Source organism: Lethenteron reissneri, chromosome 3 (genome assembly GCF_015708825.2).
Source record: "Lethenteron reissneri isolate LAM-NWPU_2019-01 chromosome 3, ASM1570882v1, whole genome shotgun sequence".
Classification (NCBI taxonomy): domain Eukaryota; kingdom Metazoa; phylum Chordata; class Hyperoartia; order Petromyzontiformes; family Petromyzontidae; genus Lethenteron; species Lethenteron reissneri.
Window position 1 is genome coordinate 8,075,779 of NC_083781.1, and position 24,668 is coordinate 8,100,446.

General features: G+C 52.7%; 1 protein-coding gene across 1 annotated transcript in view; it reads left to right on the forward strand.

Annotated features, from left to right (window-relative positions):
• LOC133347864 (homeobox protein unc-4 homolog) overlaps positions 1–24,668 on the forward strand; it is a 48,981-nt gene that overhangs the window by 13,032 nt on the left and 11,281 nt on the right. The window contains exon 2 of the mRNA XM_061560577.1: positions 12,645–12,820. Coding sequence (XP_061416561.1) covers positions 12,645–12,820 — 176 coding nt within the window. The remainder of the gene's footprint in view (positions 1–12,644; positions 12,821–24,668) is intronic.

The following is a 24,668-nucleotide window of genomic DNA, read 5'->3' on the forward strand; positions in this document are numbered from 1 at the left end:
AATATCGCGTTGGAATATAACGCGGGAAAACCCCACGTGGGTCGTCTCAATCCGGGGATATGTAGCTCACAACAGCGTGCACCGTCTCCACGTGTGAGACGTCTCCACGTGTGGGACGTCTCCACGTGTGGGACGACTCTACGTGTGAGACGACTCCACGTGTGAGACGACGTCTCCACGTGTGAGACGACTCCACGTGTGAGACGTGTCCACGTGTGAGACGACGTCTCCACGTGTGAGACGACTCCACGTGTGAGACGTGTCCACGTGTGAGACGTGTCCACGTGTGAGACGACGTCTCCACGTGTGAGACGACTCCACGTGTGAGACGTGTCCACGTGTGAGACGTGTCCACGTGTGAGACGACGTCTCCACGTGTGGGACGTCTCCACGTGTGAGACGACTCTACGTGTGAGACGACTCCACGTGTGAGACGTGTCCACGTGTGAGACGACGTCTCCACGTGTGAGACGACGTCTCCACGTGTGAGACGACTCCACGTGTGAGACGACTCCACGTGTGAGACGACTCACACGTGTGAGACGACATCTCCACGTGTGAGACGACTCCACGTGTAAGACGACTCTACGTGTGAGACGACGTCTCCACGTGTGAGACGACGTCTCCACGTGTGAGACGACTCCACGTGTGAGACGACTCCACGTGTGAGACGTGTCCACGTGTGAGACGACTCCACGTGTGAGACGACTCCACGTGTGAGACGACTCCACGTGTGAGACGACTCTACGTGTGAGACGTCTCTACGTGTGAGACGACTCACACGTGTGAGACGACTCTACGTGTGAGACGACTCCACGTGTGAGACGTGTCCACGTGTGAGACGACGTCTCCACGTGTGAGACGACGTCTCCACGTGTGAGACGACTCCACGTGTGAGACGACTCACACGTGTGAGACGTCTCCACGTGTGAGACGACTCTACGTGTGAGACGACTCCACGTGTGAGACGACTCTACGTGTGAGACGTCTCTACGTGTGAGACGACTCTACGTGTGAGACGACTCTACGTGTGAGACGACTCCACGTGTGAGACGTGTCCACGTGTGAGACGACGTCTCCACGTGTGAGACGACGTCTCCACGTGTGAGACGACTCTATGTGTGAGACGACTCTACGTGTGAGACGACTCCACGTGTGAGACGACTCCACGTGTGAGACGACTACACGTGTGAGACGACTCCACGTGTGAGACGACTCACACGTGTGAGACGACTCACACGTGTGAGACATCTCCACGTGTGAGACGTCTCCACGTGTGAGACGACTCCACGTGTGGGACGACTCCACGTGTGAGACGACTCTACGTGTGAGACGACTCCACGTGTGAGACGTCTCCACGTGTGAGACGTCTCCACGTGTGAGACGACTCCACGTGTGATACGACTCCACGTGTGAGACGACTCACACGTGTGAGACGACTCCACGTGTGAGACGACTCACACGTGTGAGACATCTCCACGTGTGAGACGTCTCCACGTGTGAGACGACTCCACGTGTGGGACGACTCCACGTGTGAGACGACTCTACGTGTGAGACGACTCCACGTGTGAGACGACTCCACGTGTGAGACATCTCCACGTGTGAGACGTCTCCACGTGTGAGACGACTCCACGTGTGAGACGACTCTACGTGTGAGACGTCTCTACGTGTGAGACGACTCACACGTGTGGGACGACTCTACGTGTGAGACGACTCCACGTGTGAGACGACTCCACGTGTGAGACGTCTCCACGTGTGAGACGTCTCCACGTGTGAGACGACTCCACGTGTGAGACGTCTCTACGTGTGAGACGACGTCTCCACGTGTGAGACGACTCCACGTGTGAGACGACTCCACGTGTGAGACGTCTCTACGTGTGAGACGTCTCACACGTGTGAGACGTCTCACACGTGTGAGACGTCTCTACGTGTGAGACGTCTCACACGTGTGAGACGTGTCCACGTGTGAGACGTGTCCACGTGTGAGACGTCTCCACGTGTGAGACGACTCCACGTGTGAGACGACTCCACGTGTGAGATATCTCCACGTGTGAGATATATCCACGTGTGAGACATTTCCACATGTGAGATGACTCCACGTGTGAGACATTTCCACATGTGAGATGACTCCACGTGTGAGACGACATCTCCACGTCTGAGACGACATCTCCACGTGTGAAACATCTCCACGTGTGAGACATCCGTGGTGCTTTGTGCCAGAGAGAGACAGCCATACAGCGAGAGAGGGGGAGAGACAGGGAGCAGAAGACACAGAAGAGAGGCAGAAACATCGCCCAAGAGTACAGAGTAGCGGAAGAAAGCTAGACAAAGACGTAGACAGATGTAGTGAGAAATCGACAGAGAGAGATACAGCGACGCACCATGAGAAAGACAGAGGCAGAGTCCGAGAGACACGGATACACACTCGGAGAGACAAAGACAGAAAACAGAATGAGGAGACAGAGTGACGTATTGAATCTTTTTACTGTCTGGTTGCGATGACAAAACGGGCTTCCCTCGAGAGAGAGAGAGAGGAGAGAGCGCGAAGGGAGAGATGGAGCAGAGAGGCAGAAGGGAGAGGTAAGGGAGCGTTCACCCCCACGAATTCCCTGGGTTCCCATGAAATCACACACACGTACACGACAACAAAGACAAAAATCCCTCCCCTCCCGATAGCCTCAACAGAATGTTGGGGCAAGTGCTGTTAGCGAGCAGCACCTATGAAGGCCGGCACGGCACACGAGGGGGTGGGTGGCCAACACTACGCCCAAACGCCTTTGTCTCCCCAGTGGCGATGTTTGCACACCGCACCCGGTACTCATTTTAGTCCGAGTCGACGTAGGGGGAGACCCAGGACCGGTTCAGATATGCGTCACCGATGATGCGGGAATCGAACTCGGGTGGCCGGCTTCTGATGGGGGCAGTGCGCTCATCACTGCGCCACCGCTCCTCACCCGCACCCACATCATAACCCCCCCCAACCCCGCCCCCCATCCCCCCCTCCCACCCCCCGCCCCCACCCCTCCACCCCCCGCCCCCACCCATCCACCTCCCACAAAGCGCGCGTCTGTGCGTCTCGTGCCGTAATGAGCGCGTGATGCGGTAATTGGGGGGAGGGGATATGGGGGGGGGGGGTTAAATGGCGGGGGGGGGAGGGGCGGTTTTGGGGGGGGGTGTTACCATGGAGACGAAAGACGCGCGCGACCCGAGGTGTCACTCACCGAGTGCGAGCGGAGGGCACGCGCGTAAACAATTAAGCTCGTCAATTAATCAATTAAACACTAAGTTCATTAAAGATCACGCTCGCCGCCTTCCTCCTCCGACGTGGACTGTTCTGCCCCCCCCCCCCTCTGTAGTGTGCGTGTGTGCGCGGTGGACTTCTTTCGCACCGTACGTAGCCAAACGCGCTAATCGGAGGTTCGGGGGGGGGGCTGGGTCCAATGCTGTTAGCGAGCACAACCACATCCGGCCGCCTTTGTCTCCCCAGTCACACACACACACACTGTAGTTCCAATTAACAATATTTTGCGTGCACATGTAAAACAAAAACAATTACCGGGTGAGTCCCACTGAGCGATGTGTAGTTCCTTTTCAGAAGCGACGTGGCCACAAATGATAGCCCGACGAGAAGTGGCCGATGCACGTGGAGATTCGTCGCAGCTAAATACACTCGAAAACCCGTGATGGTCATTCTACATGCGGAGTGGGGGGGGGAAACCCGGAGGACCCGTAGGAGAAAAAAATCAACTCGTCCACGGGGAGAGAGACACGCAAACTCGAAATATACAGCAGCAGCAGGCGTCATGGTCGGGATTGAACCCACGACCTCCCGTATACCAGGCGAGGTAGTCAACATCTCCTAGCCACCATTATGATGATGAGAGAGAGACACGCAAACTCCAAATATACAGCAGGCGTCAGGGTCGGGATCGAACCCACGACCTCCTGTATACCAGGCGAGGTAGTTAAAATTTCCTAGCCACATGGAAACTCCAAATATACAGCAGCAGGCGTCAGGGTCCGGTCGAACCCACGACCTCCGGTATACCAGGCGAGGTGGTTAACATCTCCTAGCCACCGTGATGATGAGAGGGTCAGGATCTAACCCACGACCTCCTGTATACCAGGCGAGGTGGTTAACATATCCTAGCCACCGTGATGATGAGAGGGTCGGGATCGAACCCACGACCTCCTGTAAACCAGGCGAGGTGGTTAACATCTCCTAGCCACCGTGATGATGAGAGGGTCAGGATCTAACCCACGACCTCCTGTATACCAGGCGAGGTGATTAACATCTCGCATGTACAAATATCCATCTCCTCCGCCCAGTATCGCCTTTAAGAGGCTGTTGGGGCAAGTGCTGTTGTTAGCCAGCAGCATCTATACAGGGTCGGGGTGACCAACAACACGCCCGGCCGCCTTTGTCTCCTTTTCGCCAGGTACTCATTTAAGTCGACCTAGAGGGAGGCCCAGGACCGGTTGTCATACGTACACACAATCCTGTATCTCTGCAGCACACACGGACAGAGACTCGCGTAAAAAGCTCTTGCTATTCAAGTACAATGTAACACATTTCACACACAGACATTGAATGCAAACATACACACACACACTCGATAACACAATCGCACATTCAAACATTCAGTATAAATAATAACTCGGGCAATGACACGCGAGTATAAACTCGGCAACACGATGCCATTCGCAATACAAAATCACTCGATCTTACACAATAACACAACCACACAGACAAATACACAAGGCCGCACAATCATATACACATACATGCACTCTAGAACACACATGTACACAATCATACAACACATTCATAATCAACGTTTTTGGGTTAGATCGCGTTATTTATAAATGTGTCGTAACCCTCCACCACCCGTCACGGCCAATCAGCAAAAAAGTGTCACGTTGACAAAAGACAAAATAGTTCACTGCTTTAGCTCACCGGTGTGTTGAAGCGTGAAACCACAACATTTACAATTTAGAAATAACACGATCTAACCCAAAAACGTTGATTATGAATAATATTGGTCGCGAAAGCCTACGTGTTAAACATACAACACATGTTAACACGAACACAACACATACACAATCATACAACACATGTTAACACGCACACAACACATTCAATAACACAAAGACAAAGGTACCTCGTATAAACTCAAAAGACTATTGGGACAAGAGTTTTTTTTAGCGAGCACCTATGAAAGGCATGCACGGCACACGAAGGGGTTGGTGGGCCAGCACCACGCCCGGCCGCCTTTGTCTCCCCAGTTCTGATGTTTACGCACCACAGCATGTACTCGTTGGAGGCCGAGCCGACAACACTGCACACGCTAACACACAATCACACTAACACACACACACTACACAGAATACCCACACACTACACACACTACACATACACTAACACACAATCACACTAACACACAATCACACTAACACACAATCACACTAACACACACACTACACACAATACACACACACTACACACACACTAACACACACTACACACTACACACACTACATACACACACTAACACACAGTCACACGCTCAACACTACACACACTAACACACAATCACACTATCACACACACACTACACACAATACACACACACTACACACACTAACACACTAGCACACAATCACACTAACACACACTAACACACACTAACACACACTACACACACTACACACACACTACACACACTACACACACTAACACACAATCACACGCTCAACACTACACACACTAACACAATCAGACGCTCAATAATACACAATCACACGCTCAACACTACACACACTAACACACAATCACACGCTCAATAATACACTACACACACACTAACACACAATCAAACTCTCAATATCAATAACACCCACGCGCGCACCCCACAATCACACACACACACGCACACACACGCGCACGAACAATCAGTCACACGCACGCACAATCACTCACACACACGCACACACGCGCACGCACGCACGCACACACGCACACACGCGCCCCTCTGTATCTCTCGCACGCACACGGCTCCCTCTCTCGCGCTCTCAACACAAAAGGGGCTTTGGTTGACGCCAGTTAACTTCTCAGCACTTCATTCATCCGCCGTTATTGAGACCCCCCCCCCACCACCACCACCACCACGCGCCCACTCCCCCACGCCCCCCTCCATCATTTCACTCACAACTCAGAACAAAGCGATGCCTGCGAAACAAACCCGCGTCGCCACGCGCCTTATGTCGCGACCAGAGAGCGACTCCCACAGCTGCTGCTGCTGCTGGGGTGTGGGTGGAAGGTGCGTGGGGGGAGGGTGTTGGGAAGGGGGGAGGTCAAACAAAGTGGGGGAGCGGTGGCGCAGTGGTTAGCGCGCGACCGGGTGTTCGAATCCCCGCTCACGTCCGACAGTGCTGCAGTCACAGCGAATGGGTTGTCTGCCGGCCGAGTCGCCCTTGTAAACAAAGAGCGACTTCTGAATATTTAAACTGGTTCCTGAGTTCACCCCTAGGTTGACTCAGCCTACAAAAAAATGTTGTAGTACACAGTGCCGTGGTGGTGATGGTGGTGTTGGTGAACGCAGTTCCGGCCCTTCACAGATGCTACTCGCTGACAGCACTTGCCCCAACAGTCTGGGGGATCTTTGTCTTTGTTTGCTGGCCACACCAGCTGACTTGACCATCGTCAAGGAGGGCTTCATCGAGCAGTGGATTGATCAAGGCCGATGATTATTTAAATGTAGAAGCGGCACGAGACAGGAGGGCGTGGGTTCGATCCCGACCCATGCTGTATATTTGGAGTTTGCGTGTCTCTCTCTTCCATAGAGATGTTGACTACCTCGCCTGATTTGCAGGAGGTCGTGGGTTCGACCCCGACTCCTATATATTTGGAGTTTGCGTGTCTCTATCTTCCATAGAGATGTTGACTACCTCGCCTGATTTACAGGAGGTCGTGGGATCGATCCCGACCCCAATTCCTGTATATTTGGAGTTTGCGTGTCTCTCTCTTCCATAGAGATGTTGACTACCTCGCCTGGTTTACAGGAAGTCGTGGGTTCGACCCCGACTCCTGCATATTTGGAGTTTGCGTGTCTCTCTCTTCCATAGAGATGTTGACTACCTCGCCTGGTTTACAGGAGGTCGTGGGATCGATCCCGACCCCAATTCCTGTATATTTGGAGTTTGAGTGTCTCTCTCTCTCTTTATCTCCCTGTGGTCGCGTGGATTTTTTTTTATCCGGGTCCCCTCCGTTCTTTCTCTTTCACATGTGGAATCAACGCCACGCGTTTAGACTATTTGGCTCCGACTATAAATGTCCACGCGATAAGCCACTTCGTTGAGCTGTTCGTTTCGCCACGTCACTTCTGAAAAAGAGCTATATAGCTCCGTAGGCCTTACCTGGTCAAACAATTGTAATGTAATTTGTATTGATATACAACAGAGAGAAGACCACGTGGAATAGAACACGTACGCCAAAGCAGAGGCGTCACATTGACTGCTATGATGATGAATCGTACGCAGTGGCAAGAGCAATCATCTTATATTATAAATAAATTTAAGTTTTGATGGCTGGACGGACGTGTCCATAATATACACAAACACAACGCAACGCATTAGTCAATAACACTGTGTGTGGCCTTGTAAGCAAAACAATGTATAATAGACGACGTTTCGGGCAATGGCCTTTGTCGTTGACTGTGCTTGTGCACCACCACTGCTAACGCAACAGCTGCAACTGCAGCGTCGCCGAATGAGTTGTTGACGATGAGTATATATTGAGTACTGCGTTCTCCGAAGCACAGCCCAATGCCGAGGCATCCCTCGAGTTACGAAAGGGGATGCGTTCTTGAAAGATTTAAAAATGAAAAAAGCCTAAAAATAAATTTCATGAATCTGAATGGCTTCTCGAATGAATTTAAAGATGTCTGTTTGGACAGTCGTTCCAACTGTACTCCAAACCCAAACATATTCACCTCCATCACTTCCAACAACAACAATAACAACAACAACACCAACAACAACAACAACAACTGAACAAGCATATTAAAACCATTGAATGCTCGTTAAATTTAAAACGAAACAAACAAAAAAACATGTTGGCATGACCCGGGCCAAGGGGACGATGACGATGATGATGACGACGTTACGGCGTTAGTGCTGCCATTGTCGAGGAGGGATGGGGGTGGGGGTGGGTGGGATAAGGGGGGGGGGTGTGGGTGGGGGGGGGATAAGGGGGGGGGGCTTCTTGTTTTTGATGATCTCGCGTGCCGGAGTCAAATTTCGTTCGCGCGTAAATTCGATTTTAGGTTCATCGACAAAAGGTGTCCCTGATTTATCAAATGTGTTACATTTCGTAAAAACCGGTACGCTCATGAATCGAGGGCTGCCTGCATTATTATTGCTATTCACCAGAGAATATACATGATAAAGGGGGCGGGGGGGGGTTAGATCGCGTAAATATAAATGTGTCGTTAAACCCGCCACCACCCGGCACAGCCAATGAGTAAGGTCTGTCACGTGAACAAAAAACGTGGCGATGAGCTACTCGTTCAGCACAAACCGGGTTGCGTGTTGGACAGTAAAGCCACGACATTTACAATTCGAGTTCGAGAATAATATTTCATCGAATGTACCCAGTTTGCCGTGTTCCAATTATTAATGTAGAAACCTATATGTATTTTTGTAGATATATATAATGTTTAACACGTAGGCTTTCACGACCAATATCATCCAAAAAAAACCCTCTATTGTGGACGTATAAAATTCTTGGAATTACGGACCAACCCCAGGCCGCTCCCACCTTGAACAGCTTCTCAGTTTCTCCCGGTGGCCTTTTCGAGTGGCGCCGATTAATTTTGGTGGCAAGCATCTACCGCGGTTTGAGACGAGGCTCCGAAGAGTGGACCCGGTCGGTTTCCAAGACGCTGCATCATGTTCTGGATTTGAAGTTTTCGTGACTGCAAGGATCCATACTCTTTGGTTCTTTCGGTAAAGTCACGTTGGGGAAAAGTCACGTGGGTGAAAATTAAATTAAATTAAAAAATAACTAAATTAAATCACGACGTTTCGGAGGCAACACAAGCTTCCGTCATCAGGTGGAACAACCACAGCAAAAAGTTGTCGACTACAGTAAAAAAATGTTGCTGTGATGACGGAAGCTTGTGTTGCCTCTGAAACGTCTTGATTTAATTTAGTTATTTTTATTCTCTATTTTTTTTTACTTTTTATTTTCACCTACGTGACTTTACCGAAAGAACCAAAGAGGATGCATCATATATTGACCAGAGCGTGTTTTTTTTTTGTCCGCATGTTCACCACAAAGTACGCGTGCCTAATGCAGATCATGATTCCTTGCGAAAAGTTTCTGTTTGGTGTTTGAACATCGTGACACCCTCCTGTTTTTTTGCCGGAAAGGCTAAAACCAATTCTTATATCATCGCCACCGCCATCACCACCAAAAAACAAATCACCATCGCTGCCAGCCAACCTCATCACCGTGTTCACCACAAAGTACGCGTGGCTAATACAGACCATGATTCCTTGCGAAAGGTTTCTCTTTGCTATTGGAAACATCTTAACACCTAATTCTAGATTTCAAGCTTTCGTGACTGCAAGGATTCTTAGGTAAAGTCACGTACCTACGTGACTTTACCGAAAAAACCTAAGAATCTTAACACCTCCTGTTTTATATTGCCGGAACGGGTAAACAACAACAACAACAACAACAATTGTGATATGTTGATACTGGCAAGAACGGTCACGTGATGGAGCGTCGATTCCGTCGGCGACGATAGCGCGGTGAGGTTCGCGGTAGTGAACTCGCGAGCCCGAGGATTTAATTAACGGCGGATTGGCGTGAGAACTCGGGGCTGGGATAATTGCCGGCTCACCCCTTCCTCCCCCCCCACCCACCTACCACCACCTACCACCAACACCCACCCACCAACACCCACCACCCACCAACACCCACCAGCACCCACCAAAACCCACCACCACCTACCACTCACCAACACCCACCAACACCCACCAACACCCACCCACCTACCACCACCTACCACCAACACCCACCACCACCCACCAACACCCACCCACCACCACTCACCAACACCCACCACCACCCACCAACACCCACCACCACCCACCAACACCCACCACTCACCAACAGCCACCTACCACCACCTACCACCAACACCCACCACCACCCACCACCACCCACCAACACCCACCAACACCCACCCACCACCACCACCACTCACCAACACCCACCTACCACCACCCACCCACCAACACCCACCAACACCCACCAACACTCACCACCACCCACCCACCAACACCCACCATCCGCCCACCACCCCCCTCGGCACTCGCTCCAAACAAACGCATTGACCTCTTGATTAGCTCATTGATTAATCACGTTTTAAATGGGAAATAAAGCCCCCTCCACCTGCAGCCCTGCAATTGTACGTATATTAAACTTCTTCCGCACCGTACAAAGTAGCCAACCGTGCTAATCAGAGGTGAGATTGCAAGCTCACCGACACTGCCGCGAGAAGATCACACCCCCCCCCCCCACTAGTATTGGCCTACTCTTCCACGCTTTAACCAAGAGAGGCCTATGAATTACCAACACTCAGCGCTACGCTGCGCTACGAACCTGGCGACCCGGATTAGATTCCAGCTTCACGGCCAACACCGGTGACGATTATCTGAACCGGTCCTGGGCCTCCCCTAGGTCGACTCAGCCTCTAATGAGTACCTGGTGAGATGTGTGGTAAACATCGCCACTGGGGAGACAAAGGCGGTCGGGCGTGGTGCTGGCCAGCCACCCCCTCGTGTGCCGTGCCGGCCTTCATAGGTGCTCGCTAACAGCACTTGCCCCTACAGTCTGTTGAGGCTACACGGGGGATCTTTGTGGGTGGGAGGGCGGGAAGCCTGGATTGGTGCTCGCAAACAGCTATTGAGATCAGTGGCGTGGGTATTTATGTTTTCAGCTCAGGGTGGTGCGGCAATCGATCAAGCGGGGCCCCCAATACTTGATTTGAATAAAAAAATAATAATAAAAAAACGTGGAACGTAAATGATTTTTTTCTTATTTTTTTTAAATTAACGCGTTGTAAAGCCCCCCCCCCCCCCCCCACTACTCGTTGCTTTGGCCACCAGGGGGTTTTGGGGGGGGGGGGCAAGGCACCCCCCCCGCGTGCCCCCCACACTCGTGAAGCGACTGACTCAGAGTGGAAGCAGCAGTCGGGGTGACGGATGTCCCCGCACTCGCGACTCGCTGCGGTGACTCACTCGCTCACCGGCGGGCAGTCGCTTCCACGCCACCACGACCACCGTGGCCACAGGCGGCGTGAACTTCACCCGTCGGTTCCTCCTCCACCCGTGTTGCTGGCTCGGTCATCACCAGACACTGACCGTGTCGTCTCATCCACCACCACCACCACGCTGCGTCCAACCACTATCACCACCACCACACAGATCACAAGAGCACACTCACCTACTCAATCACTCACTCACCCACCCACGCACTCGCATCGCCCGCTCAGTCACCAACACTGCAATTTATATCAACCCCTCACTCACCCATTCACTCACTCACTCAGCCACTCACTCACCCACTCACCTACCCACTCACCCACTCACTCACCCACCCACTCACCTACCCACTCACTCACCCACCCACTCACCTACCCACTCACTCACCCACTCACTCACCCACTCACTCACCCACTCACTCACCCACCCACTCACCCACCCACTCACCTAACCAGCCACTCACTCACCCACTCACTCACTCACTCACCCACCCATTCACCCACCCACTCATTCACTCACTCACCCACCCACTCACTCACCCACTCACCCACCCACTCACTCACTCACTCACCCACCCACCCACTCACCCACTCACCCACTCACTCACCCACTCACTCACCCAGGGGCGGGGGAAGAAGGGGGGGGGAGCGGGTGTTTGGGGGGGAGCTTCCGTGATCTTGATGGGGGGAGGGCCACCATACCAACCAGGTTGACAAGCGCTGCCCTTGGGCGGTGTCCTCTCCACTGCAAGGCCCACGGGCCACTGGAGGCCGCCGGTGGCCTTTAGCGTGGCCCCTGACAAGTGACCCCCCGACACGACACACAGAGTGACACCCCCCCCCCCTCAGTGGCTTCAAATGGTGCGGTGGCCCTCACACTGATGATGTCTTGTCGGCGACAGAGCCCCCCCCCCCCCCGTTCTGTAAATTAGCGAATAACACAATGATCTAGAAGGTTCCCTTTCTCTCGCTCTCTCTCGTGATGTTGCTAGACTCGATGTTGGTGACCCTCCCGTAGCAAAAGTGTCTGCAGAGCTGTTGCTGCTGGCAGCAATAAAATTGGTTAACAAGTCTCTTGCTCTTTCTCTCTCTCACTCTCTTCTTTTTTTTACGATCAGAGGAAACAAGAAGATGCTCGGTGTAGTCGGCACTTTGCTTCGTTCATCATTTCGTTTTCTTGTTGTTTTTTTCCCACAATGCTTTGCTTTATGTGCCCCCCCCCCCCCCCATTTTTAAATGAATGATTTCACAAAAGATTTCACGCTCTTCTCTCCTCCTTTTTTTCTCTCACTCTCTCTCGCTCGCTCGCAGAGGCCTCTGATCTTGAGAAGGAGAACCCGGGCTGTAAGCGGCGTCGCACTCGCACCAACTTCTCTGGCTGGCAGCTGGAGGAGCTGGAGCGCGCCTTCACAGAGAGCCACTACCCGGACGTGTTCATGCGCGAGGCTCTCGCCCTGCGGCTCGACCTCGTGGAGTCGCGCGTGCAGGTGAGGAGAGCGAGAGACAGACTTTCTTTTTAAATCCTTTATATTAAGTTCACTTGCTTGCGCGCTTGCGCGCTTACGACCGTGCAAATCTTTCGGTCGTGTTTTAACCCACTTCCCGTGATCCAATCGAGCTGACATTTTGCACACAGACTCGTTGTGCGTGACAATTTATTTTCGTGAAAATATTTTTCCAAAATGTTACACTTTTTAAGTAAAGAAAATTTATATTTAATTACCAATTGCTTAATGGTGGCAGGCAATCATCTGACCCATAGGTGACAGCCATCTCAAGCCAGAGGACGAGAGGACTCTAGCCGCCCGTTTCAAAGACCAATGTGGGCTGGGTTGTGGCCCATTGAACACGCATATAAAGGATTTATAGTGAAAAACTTTTTTAACTTTTAAACCACTTTTATTGCTTGCCAACAGCAACAGCACCGGAGCCGATTTCGATACGAAACAAAGTCACCGGCAACAAATTTCAAGTTCAAGTTCATTTATTAGGTATAGCCCTGTGAGCCATTCGGCTCTTGAATCGAGTGCAACCGCAACAAACAAAAACATGAACAAAAAAACATCTTAAAGTGAATATGTGACTGAGTGTGAATATGTGACTAACCAAACACAAAAAACACACACGCGCCATGCACAGCGTAGACCAGAGAGAGAGAGGAATTGAGAAGGGGAGGCGAAGAGACAGAGAGTGAAAAGAGAAAGAGGGGGAGCGAGGGGAAGAGATAACAACACAGAGCGAGAGAGACAGTGAGAGACTTTTGACTTTTAAACAACTTTTATTGCCGCCGCAGCAACAGCACTGGAGGCGATTTCGATATAAAAATACACAAAGTCACCAGCAAACAAATGAAATTAAACGCTACAAATCCACGCGCCGTGGCGCTAAAAGCACCGCGTACAACACGAAAGAAAAGCCACGTGGTGGCTGTGGTGGTGGTGGTCATCGCGCACGCCACGGTGACGAGCGAGCGCTTCAGAGAGTGAGAGAGGGAGGGAGGGAGAAAGGAAGAGTGAGAGAGACGGACAGAGAGTTAGAGGGAGAGCGAGGGGAAGAGATAACAACACACAGAGTGAGAGAGGGAGGGAGGGAGAAAGGAAGAGAGAGTGAGAGAGACGGACAGAGAGTAAGAGGTAGAGCGAGGGGAGGAGAGAGAGCGTCACTTCAGAGTTTCTGGGAGGCTCAACTGAGACACACAAGAACCCCCGAGGTTGAACGATGATCGTCGCTCATTTACCGAGGAGAGCCACACCGAGTCCCAACGTAGCAGGAGGAGGGTCCCGCTCCCTTGGGATGTTTGTCCACCGCCAGTTCCACGGTGGGTGTGGGTTTAGCTATGGGAGGAGGGATAACAGGCAGAGCTCGGAGGAAGTCCATGCAGGGCAGGCGGAGAGAATACAAACTCGTGGTGAGCGAAGGTGCTCAGTCTAATGGCGAGTAGATTTGGTGTCCGCGCGCTATCGGTTTTTATTTTTGACACGGCAGGGATATCAAAAAAGACAAAAAAACAGACAAAAATCTCCCATATATTTTTCGATTTAAAGCTTTCGTGACTGCAGGGATTCATCCTCTTGGTTCTTTCGGTAAAGTCACGTAGAAGGGAAGTAATAAAATAATAAAAATAAAACATAATAAAACAATTCTCACGACGTTTCGGCCACAACGCAAGCAGCCGTCCTCAGGTGACTTTACCGAAAGAACCAAGAAGATCTCCCATATAGCCTTCAACTGGCTGTCGGGGCAAGTGCTGCTAGCGAATAGCAGCAGCTAAGAAGGCCAGAACCCCACACGAGGGCGGGGGGGGGAGCGATGTGGCCAGAACCACCACGCACGACCGCCTTTGTCTCCCACATGCTGATGTTTACACGCCGGGTACTGTTATTAATTTGCGGCTGAGTCGACCTAGAGGAGGCCCGGGACCTATTCAAAATATTCGTCGCTGATTTTTTTTTTGCACCCGTGAGCGGGAATCGAACTCGGGTCGCCGCCGGATTCACGACGAGAGGCGCTGCTTCTGCCACAGACACCGCAGACACAGACACCACAGACACCACAAACACAGCAGACACAGACACCACAGACACCACAGACACTGCAGACACAGACACCACAGACACCACAGACACTGCAGACACAGACACCACAGACACAGACACCACAGACACCACAGACACTGCAGACACAGACACCACAGACACCACAGACACAGACACCACAGACACCACAGACACTGCAGACACAGACACCACAGACACAGCATCTACAGACACCGCAGACACCACAGACACAGCAGCCTGCAGTAGTTCAGCAGCAGGGGGTAGGAGGGGAGGCGATGTTGCTCCGTGAGGTTTAACGCAGAGTAATTGGAGGGTTACATTTCTAGCAACAACTTTTTTGTTGTTGCCAATGTTGTGCCGTGACGCGGGCACCACAATGGGCCAACTCTTCGTACACGTGCAGTGACGTCACGGGGTCTTTAACGTCAGCCGTGAAGCCGACGCCGCGCACGTTCGTGTTGGCCAGGGCGGCCGACGCGTTCGAACCGCGAAAGCTCTACAACAAAAAACAATAATAACGTTCAGCCCCGCGTGTCAATCCACTGCTGGGAGCTGTTCGACCATACTTCACCACGATGGTCAAGAGCGGTTTCGTGAAGGGGGAGGGGGTTCTGACGTCACCGCTGCAAACCACGGCCACTCACTCGTTAGCCCCGCTCACGTGATGAGTGGCCTCCTCTTCCCTTTCTCCTCTCTCGTCCTCTGATCATCTCCTCCTACCCTCTCTCTCTCCCCCATCTCCTCTTTTCTCTCCTCTCCTCTCTCTCTCTCCCATCATCCCTCTTCTCATCTCCTCCGCTCCCAATATCTTTTCTCTCCATTCTCCTCCCGCAACTCTTTCCCATCATTAATCATCTTCGCCCTCTCTCCCATCATATCCTGCTTCTCTCTCCCATCATCATCATCAACAACAACAACATCTTCTTGGTTCTTTCGGCAAAGTCACGTAGAAGGGAAATAATAAAATAATAAAAATAAAACATAATAAAATACAATTCTCACGACGTTTCGGCCACAACGCAAGCAGCCGTCCTCAGGTGAAGAACAGGTCTGTCGGGAAGACAGCGTCTGTGTGTGTGTCCTGTCTTTCCGACAGACCTGTTCTTCACCTGAGGACGGCTGCTTGCGTTGTGGCCGAAACATCGTGAGAATTGTATTTTATTATGTTTTATTTTTATTATTTTATTATTTCCCTTCTACGTGACTTTACCGAAAGAACCAAGAAGATGAATCCCTGCAGTCACGAAAGCTTTAAATCGAAACAACAACATCATCATCAACAACAACATCATGAACAACATCAACATCATGAACAACATCATCAACAATATCAACATCATCAATCGTCTTCCTCCTCTCTCCCATCATCTCCTGCTCCTCTCTCCCATCATCATCAACAACAACATCAACAACATCATCAACAACAACAACATCATCAACAACAACATCAACAACATCAACAACAACAACATCACCATCATCGTCGTCGTCTCTCTCGTCCCTCGCACCGTCTCACCGCCAAATGAAGAGTCGCTGCGCGCTCTTTAAGGGCGCTCCGATGACGCGTCCCTCCCAATTCACCGGCGTTTCATTAAGAACGCCGATTAAGCCGCTCCACGCCTAATTATGCCCCATTAACAATCCGCGCGGAGGAGAACGGTGAATCGACTCCGCTTCGGTGCCGGGCGCCATCTCGCCCAGGCGACGCCGTCGGCGTGGACATCCATCCGCGTGTGGAGTTGTCGAGAGGTGTGGGTCTGTGTGTGTACCTGTGTGTGTGTGTGTACCTGGGGTGTGTGTGTGTACCTGGGGTGTGTGTGTGTACCTGGGGTGTGTGTGTGTGTCTTGTGTGTGACCTATGTGTGACCTGTGTGTGACCTGGGTGTGTGTGTGCCCTGTGTGTGTGTGTGTCTGTGTGTGTGTGTGTGCCCTGTGTGTGTGTGTACCTGGGGTGTGTGTCCTGTGTGTGTACCTGTGTGTGTGTGTACCTGGGGTGTGTGTGTGTGTCTTGTGTGTGTGTGACCTATGTGTGACCTGTGTGTGACCTGGGTGTGTGCCATGTGTGTGTGTGTCTGTGTGTGTGTGTGACCTGTGTGTGTCTGTGTGTGTGACCTGTGTGTGTCTGTGTGTGTGTGACCTGTGTGTGTGTGTGTGCCCTGTGTGTGTGTGACCTGTGTGTGTGTCTGTGTGTGTGTCACTGTGTGTGTGTGACCTGTGTGTGTGACCTATGTGTGACCTGTGTGTGACCTGTGTGTGTGTGTGTCACTGTGTGTGTGTGTCCTGTGTGTGTCCTGTGTGTGTGTGCCACTGTGTGTGTGTGTGACCTGTGTGTGTGTGTCCTGTGTGTGTCACTGTGTGTGTGTGACCTGGGTATGTGTGTGTGTCACTGTGTGTGTGTGTGTCCTGTGTGTGTGACCTGGGTGTGTGTGTGTGTCCTGTGTGTGTGTGACCTGTGTGTGTGACCTGTGTGTGTGACCTGGGTGTGTGTCCTGTGTGTGTGTGGATAGCGCCTGGATATGGGTGGACAGCAGAGGGCAGTACAACAACATGAGATGTTGCGCTGCACTTCTAAGCTCCGCGCCCCTCCCCTGTAGCCATCACAAACCCGCGCACTGACCAGCATGGTGAAGTATGGTCAAATAATCCCTGCACGGCGTGCGGGGGGAGAGGCCTTCCTTCAGCTGAACGTGGTGACGATGATGATGACGAGAGAAAAGAGGAGGAGATGGGAGGCAGGAGATGGGAGTTAGGAGATGGGAGGGAGGAGATGGGAGGCAGGAGATGGGAGGGAGGAGATGGGAGGTAGGAGATGGGAGGAGATGGGAGGAGATGGGAGACAGGAGATGGGAGGGAGGAGATGGGAGGAGATGGGAGGCAGGAGATGGGAGTTAGGAGATGGGAGGGAGGAGATGGGAGTTAGGAGATGGGAGGGAGGAGATGGGAGGGAGGAGATGCGAGGGAGGAGATGGGAGGGAGGAGATGGGAGGCAGGAGATGGGAGGAGATGGGAGGCAGGAGATGGGAGTTAGGAGATGGGAGGGAGGAGATGGGAGGGAGGAGATGGGAGTTAGGAGATGGGAGGGAGGAGATGGGAGGGAGGAGATGGGAGGGAGGAGATGGGAGGGAGGAGATGGGAGGGAGGAGATGGGATGGAAGAGATTATCGGGACGCAAGATGAGGAGTTGTTGCGCAGTGGTTAGCACATCTGGCTGGTAGTAAGATGGTAATCAGTAGAACGAGTAGAGAACCCACCCCATGCTCTCTTTTATTGTCGTGCTCTGCTCGCAATCCTCCTCTACTCAGAGCACTGAGCGTCATTTTGATCTCCCCACCCCCTCCCCCACGTAATAATAATAAAACACCAAGATGATTTGCAACGTGAGATCATCTGTTTTTGTTTAGCATATATGTGTAATGTAGAAAGTATCTCGGATTTAAATAACATCACGGCGATGGAAGTACTCGAGCAGCAAGCGCACGTTGCAGAGTGAGACAGCCGATATGTTAAACCCACGCGGGGTTTCCTAGGCCTTTCTCTCTCTCTTTGTTTACTACCCCAACCCCCGGCATCTCGACGATGCCTCCCATCTGTTGTTGTTCCCGGTCTCGAACGTCGTCCGAACGTCATGTCGCGACGTTTCAACGCAACTCCACGTGCGCGCGACGCTGTTTGGGTCACGCGGTGTAAGCCACCCTCGTGTAGCCAGTTACCCGGCTACGATGACGATGACGACGCTTGCTGTTGTTGAGTTGGGGAGGGGGGGTGAGTTTATGGGGGGCTAGGGGGGGGGGCTAGGGGGGGGTTTCGTCTTGTAATCGGCAATCACACGCGGGACCCCCCCCCCCTCCCGAGGCGTTCGCGTGCGCGGAATTTCATTTCGCGTTCTCCTTCATTATCAAATCGCCTCGAATTAGACCGCTTCCTGAGGTTTTACGGCTCGCGCTACGACGCGCAACACGCGCACACAACATGCATAACGCACACAACATGCATAACGCACACAACATACATAACACGCACCATACATAACACACACAATATACACAACACACAACATGAATAACACACAACATACATAGCACACAATATACACAACACACAACATGAATAACACACACAATATACATAACGCATACAACATACATAACACATACATAACACGCACCATACATAACACACACAACATACATAACGCCCAACATACATAACACACACAACACACACATAGCACACACCATACATAACGCACAACACATACAACACACACAACGAAGCAGACAACACAACATACACACAACAAGCACAAAACACGCACACGCAACACCCACACGCAGACACACAACACACAAAACATGCACACACAACACGCACACGCACACAACACACACACCATTCACACAACACACACGACACGCACACAACACACACACACAACAAGCACACAACACCCACACAACATACACAACGTGCGCACAGCACACAGAACACGCACACAACAGACACACCATGCACACAGCACACGCAACACACACAACACTCACACGACACGACAGAACACAACAAAACACTCGCAACACGCGTAGTGTGATTGCACCGCCACTGTAAACGCAAACAGGAAGCAGCATCTGATAGTCATAATACTTTCGTCATAAATACGCGATTATTCTGTTAAAATGGGGGGGGGGGGGGGGGGTGTATCGTCATTTATCGATGATCATCAACAGTTTTTTTCTTCCAAGACGAACAAACTCTCGACGGGGAGGGGAGAGTCGGTATTCAGCGTCTCATCAGCAGCGTCAACTTCGCTTCGAAACCATGACCGATACCACCGCCCAGGCGAATGATGCGCCCGAGGTGGAGTTGAACTCGTGGTTATACTGGTAGGAACCTCCTGGTTACACCAGCCCACAAGGGGATTATTGTGTCCGTCGTGCAGGGAGGGGCTGGGTGGGGAGGGACTGGTCACCCCGTGGTGCCCTTATAAAACTCAACGTTTAACCTACTCACGCCGGCTTGTGCCCGCCCTCACAGTCGGGCATATTTGCGGAATACACCACGCCGCCGTTGAACCTGGCCATTGACCGAGCAACCCAACGTTCCTACCAGCTCCCTCCGCAGGAATGTGTTTATTCTGGAGCTGTAACACAAAGTCGTCGCATTACCGGTAACCGCATGTGGGGGAACCGGAACACAAAAAAACGGTTTTTCTTTTCTTTTTTTGCCGTACTCAAAAAAATATCTACGCAGTGATTATTATGATGATAATAATAAACTCCTTGGTAGTGGGAGCGATTTCAAATACATGTTGGAAGCAATTCACATCGTTTAAGTTCTTATGCTTGCATTAGAATATATCGAGCAGTTCATATTTTGATGGTATCATGTGCGAATGCTCCATCACATGTTTTAAAATCCATCACGCAGTGAATATTGCACTGAAAAATCGCAATTCGATCTTTTCCCCAAATCGTTCAGCCCTCGACTACGTAGCCAACCGTGCGGATCGTAGGAGGTGCGGGAGCGAATGATCATCAGCGGCACGGGACTTGCGATGCAGAGGCAACCGGTTCGATTCCATTTCCCGACGCGGCATTAGGAACACAGGAGGACAGCGTCCATGAAATCTCCCCCCCCCCTCCCTCCCATCTACCCCCCATTGCACTACCGCTCCCCCCACAAAGACAAAGATCCCCGTGTAGCCTTAACAGACTGTTGGGGCAAGTGCCGTTAGCCAGCACCTATGAAGGCTGGCACTGCACACGAGGGGGTGGGTGGCCAACATACACAAAGACAAAGATCCCCGTGTAGCCTTCAACGACTGTAGGGGCAAGTGCCGTTAGCCAGCACCTAATGAAGGCCGGCACGGCACACGAGGGAGTGGGTGGCCAACATACACAAAGACAAAGATCCCAGTGTAGCCTTCAAAGACTGTAGGGGCAAGTGCCGTTAGCCAGCACCTATGAAGGCCGGCACGGCACACGAGGGGGTGGGTAGCCAACATACACAAAGACAAAGATCCCCGTGTAGCCTTCAAAGACTGTTGGGGCAAGTGCTGTTAGCCAGCACCTATGAAGGCCGGAACGGTACACGAGGGGATGGGTGGCCAGCACCACGCCCGACCGCCTTTGTCTCCCCAGTGGCGATGTTTACACACCGCACTAGGTACTCATTTCAGGCTGAGTCTACCTAGGGGAGGCCCAGGACCGGTTCAAATAATCTACAATGGTTTTGGCCGTGAGCGGGAATCTAACCCGGGTTGCCGGGTTCATAGCGCAGCGCGCTAACCGCTACACCACCGCTCCCCACTACCTCACACACACACACAGACAAACACACAGACACACATACACACACAGACACACACAGACACACACACAGACACACAGACACACACAGACACACACATACACACAGAGACACTGTCTATATATCAATCGCCACTGATCGTAGCCGTGGCCGGGACTCACAGGCGTTAGAAGGCACCACTCACTAACCATTGCGCCACCACTCCAGTCGCATCACACGTACACACAACGAACGCAAAGATCCCCCGTGTAGCCTTCACAGGCTTTTGGGGCAAGTGATGTTAGCGAGCACCTATTGAGGTCGATACCAGCGGGCGCGGAGCGAATCACCGAAATACAACTCGCACACAAAGCCGCGCCCGACTCCCTCGCCATCACCCCCACACCCCCCCCCTACCCCCACACCCCCCCTACCCACCCACCCCCCCTTCATCCCCTCACTCCTCCGCTCTCCGTTCCTCGCTGCACGCTTTCGATGCCCCAGGCGCAGTTCCGCACGGCTAATATGTGTTTAGTGTTCGCGGTACAGGGTGACGTGCCTGGGGGTAGCCCCCCCCCACCCATCTCGCGCCCCCCCCCCCCACCCATCTCGCGCCCCCCCCTCAGCCCACACACCCCCCCCACTCTAGCCCCCCCCCTGCCCCCCCCCCCCATTCCTACCACAGCCTCTACTCATCGCCAACGAATACCTTCCTCTCTCTCGCGTGTCCCACTCTCTTACCTCATCCCCCGTCTATCCCCCGCCCCGCCCCCTCGTCTGCCCCCTCCCCTCCCTCTCCCTCGCGTCCCCGTTCAATCATTGCTCCGTCTCCTCTTCATCCCCTTGACACCTCCGCCTCCCCCCAATCCTCCCTCCCACGATTCTCGCTCCTCCCTCTCACCCCTCCCTCCCTCCCTCTGTCCTCCCTCTCTCTCATCCCACCCCCCTCCTCTCTCCATTCGTCCCTCGCTCCCTCCCTCATTCCATCTCCCTCGTCCCCCCCCCCTGCCCCCGTCTCCTCCCCCTCCCTCTTTGACACCTCGTTAAATTCGCCAGATGGGGCACGGATAGAGAGGCTGGCTAAGTCTTCCCCCCCCCCGCGCGCCCGCTCACGGGAAGATGGGAAATTCACTCCATCCGTGTGGTGACCCACCAACCCTTCGCTGCTGCTGCTGTTGCCTGCAGAGCAGTGCTGGACTACAGGCAGCTAGCCCCGTGCAGCAGCGTAGCCAACACCGCCACCGCTCGGCTAAGGATGCACGGCGCGAGTGATGTTGCGTTTCGGGGGGGGGGAGAGTTCGTGTTCTCGCACTTTCATCAATCGCCCTCGTCTCAGCCTCCATCGCGCGTGTCGATGTATGCGTGCATACACACCAAAGACAAAGACTCCCCGTGTAGCCTTAGATTTTGGGGGGCAAGTGCTGTTAGCGAGTAGCACCGCTGAAGGTCGGCACGGCGCACGACGGGGTGAGTGGTCAGCACCACGCCCGGCCGCCTTTGTCTCCCCAGTGACGATGTTTACACACCGCACCAGGTACTCATTTAGGGGTAGAGTCGACCACGTGTGTGTGTGTTGCTAGCCATCCACCCCCTCTCGTTTTCCCTGTCAACCTTCATCTGGTGCTCGCTAACAGCACTTGCCCCGACAGTCTGATGCAGCCTACACGGGGGAGCTTTGTCTTTGTTTGGTAGTGCAGCGGTGAGCATGCCTCTCGCTCCGAACCCGGCGATCCGGGCTTTCTCGATTGCGGCTCACGACCCAACATCAGTGACAGAATTGTATCTGAACCGAGGGCCCGAGCCTCCCTCCCCTAGGTCGACTCAGCCTGAAACGAGTACCTAGCGCGATGTGTAATCAAAACATCGACAGTCACTCGGCGGAGGGGGGAGAGACAACGGAGGTTTATTTGGCGCGGGCTCTCTGGCCACCCAACCCACCATTTCTTGTGCGACGTGCCGGCCTTCATCGGTGCTGTTCGCTAGCAGCACTTGCCCCCACCACCACCAACCCCAACAGCCTGTGGAGGCTATACGGGGGACCTTTGTCTTTGCAGTGCGCGTGAGCGCCACGTGTACGCGCGCGCGCGCGCGTGCGAGGACGTGTGGAGTAGAAAGCGCCAGAGATCAAACTCCCCTCTCCCCGTTCGCTCCGAACCCGCGTTTCAACTCTTAAACGATTTTAATGTTTGAACGTAAATTAAATAAATAAAAATGCGCGCACCCTCACACACGCGCAGTACACATACACACACATACACACACACGTACACAAAGACAAAGATCCCCCATATAGCCTTAACAGACTGTTGGGGCAAGTGCTGTTAGCGAGCACCTATGAAGGCCGCAACGGTACACGAGGGGGTGGGTGGCCAGCACCACGCCCGGCCGCCTTTGTCTCCCTAGTGGTGATGTTTACACACCGCACCAGGTACTCATTTGAGGCTGAGTCGACCTAGAGGAGGCCCAAAACCAGTTAAGATATTCGTAACTAGGTTGTTGGTGGCCGTAAGCGGGAATCGAACTCGGGTCGCCGGGTTCGTAGCGCAGTGTAGCGCTTACCGCTACACTACCGCTCCACACACACATATTGCTACAAAGACACAGACAACATTGATCCCTAACCCTGACTCTAACCCTCCCACGTGTTTGAGTTGAGGTGAGCGTGAGTCGGGGTGAGCGTGAGTCGGTGTGAGTGTGAGTCAATGTGAGTGTGAGTCGGTGTAGGTGAGTCCCCCACACGTTTAGATGCAGCTCCCTCTGTCCTCCTACTCTCTCCTTTCATAACTCCATCTCTCTAATGCCCACCCTCTCTATTTAACCCCCACCCACCCGTCCTCTCACTACCTCCCCCTCTGCACACCTCCACATCCCCCCATCTCTCTCTCTCTCCCTCCATCCCTCATTCCATCTCTCTCATCCCCCCTTCGTGCCTCTCTCATTCCACTGCACTCTCTCTTTCTCTATTTAGCGCTCTAAGTTCCTCTCTCTCGCTCTCCGTTCCTCTCCCAATGACTGCCACATCCATCCACCCTTCCTACCCTCCACCACCGCACTCGCGTACAAACAACTCGTCGATGAGTCGGTAACGCCTTCATACGTAGAGCACCGCGGATCTCGGGCAAATGTTGGCTGCTGCTGCCTCCCCTCGCTCGTCCATGTTTGCATCTCGCAACGCCTCAAGGCCGTCCAACTCCATCGGCAACGAACCCTCGATGTTTAGTCCTTGCGTTACATCTGGTCTTCACAGGCTCGGTAGAGTTTGAGTATATATCTGCAAGGTGCAGATGGAGTTAATCTGTAAGGTGCAGATTGAGTTAATCTGCAAGGTAGAGATGTAGGTCATATGTAAGTTGGAGTTCATCTGTAAGGTACAGATGGAGTTCATCTGGTCAGCGTTATCGCAACTGACCGTTGTTGTTGTGATCGTTACCATCATCCTCCTCCATCCTCATCCTCGACCGTCCTACTCTGATTCCTCGGTTTATATAAATCC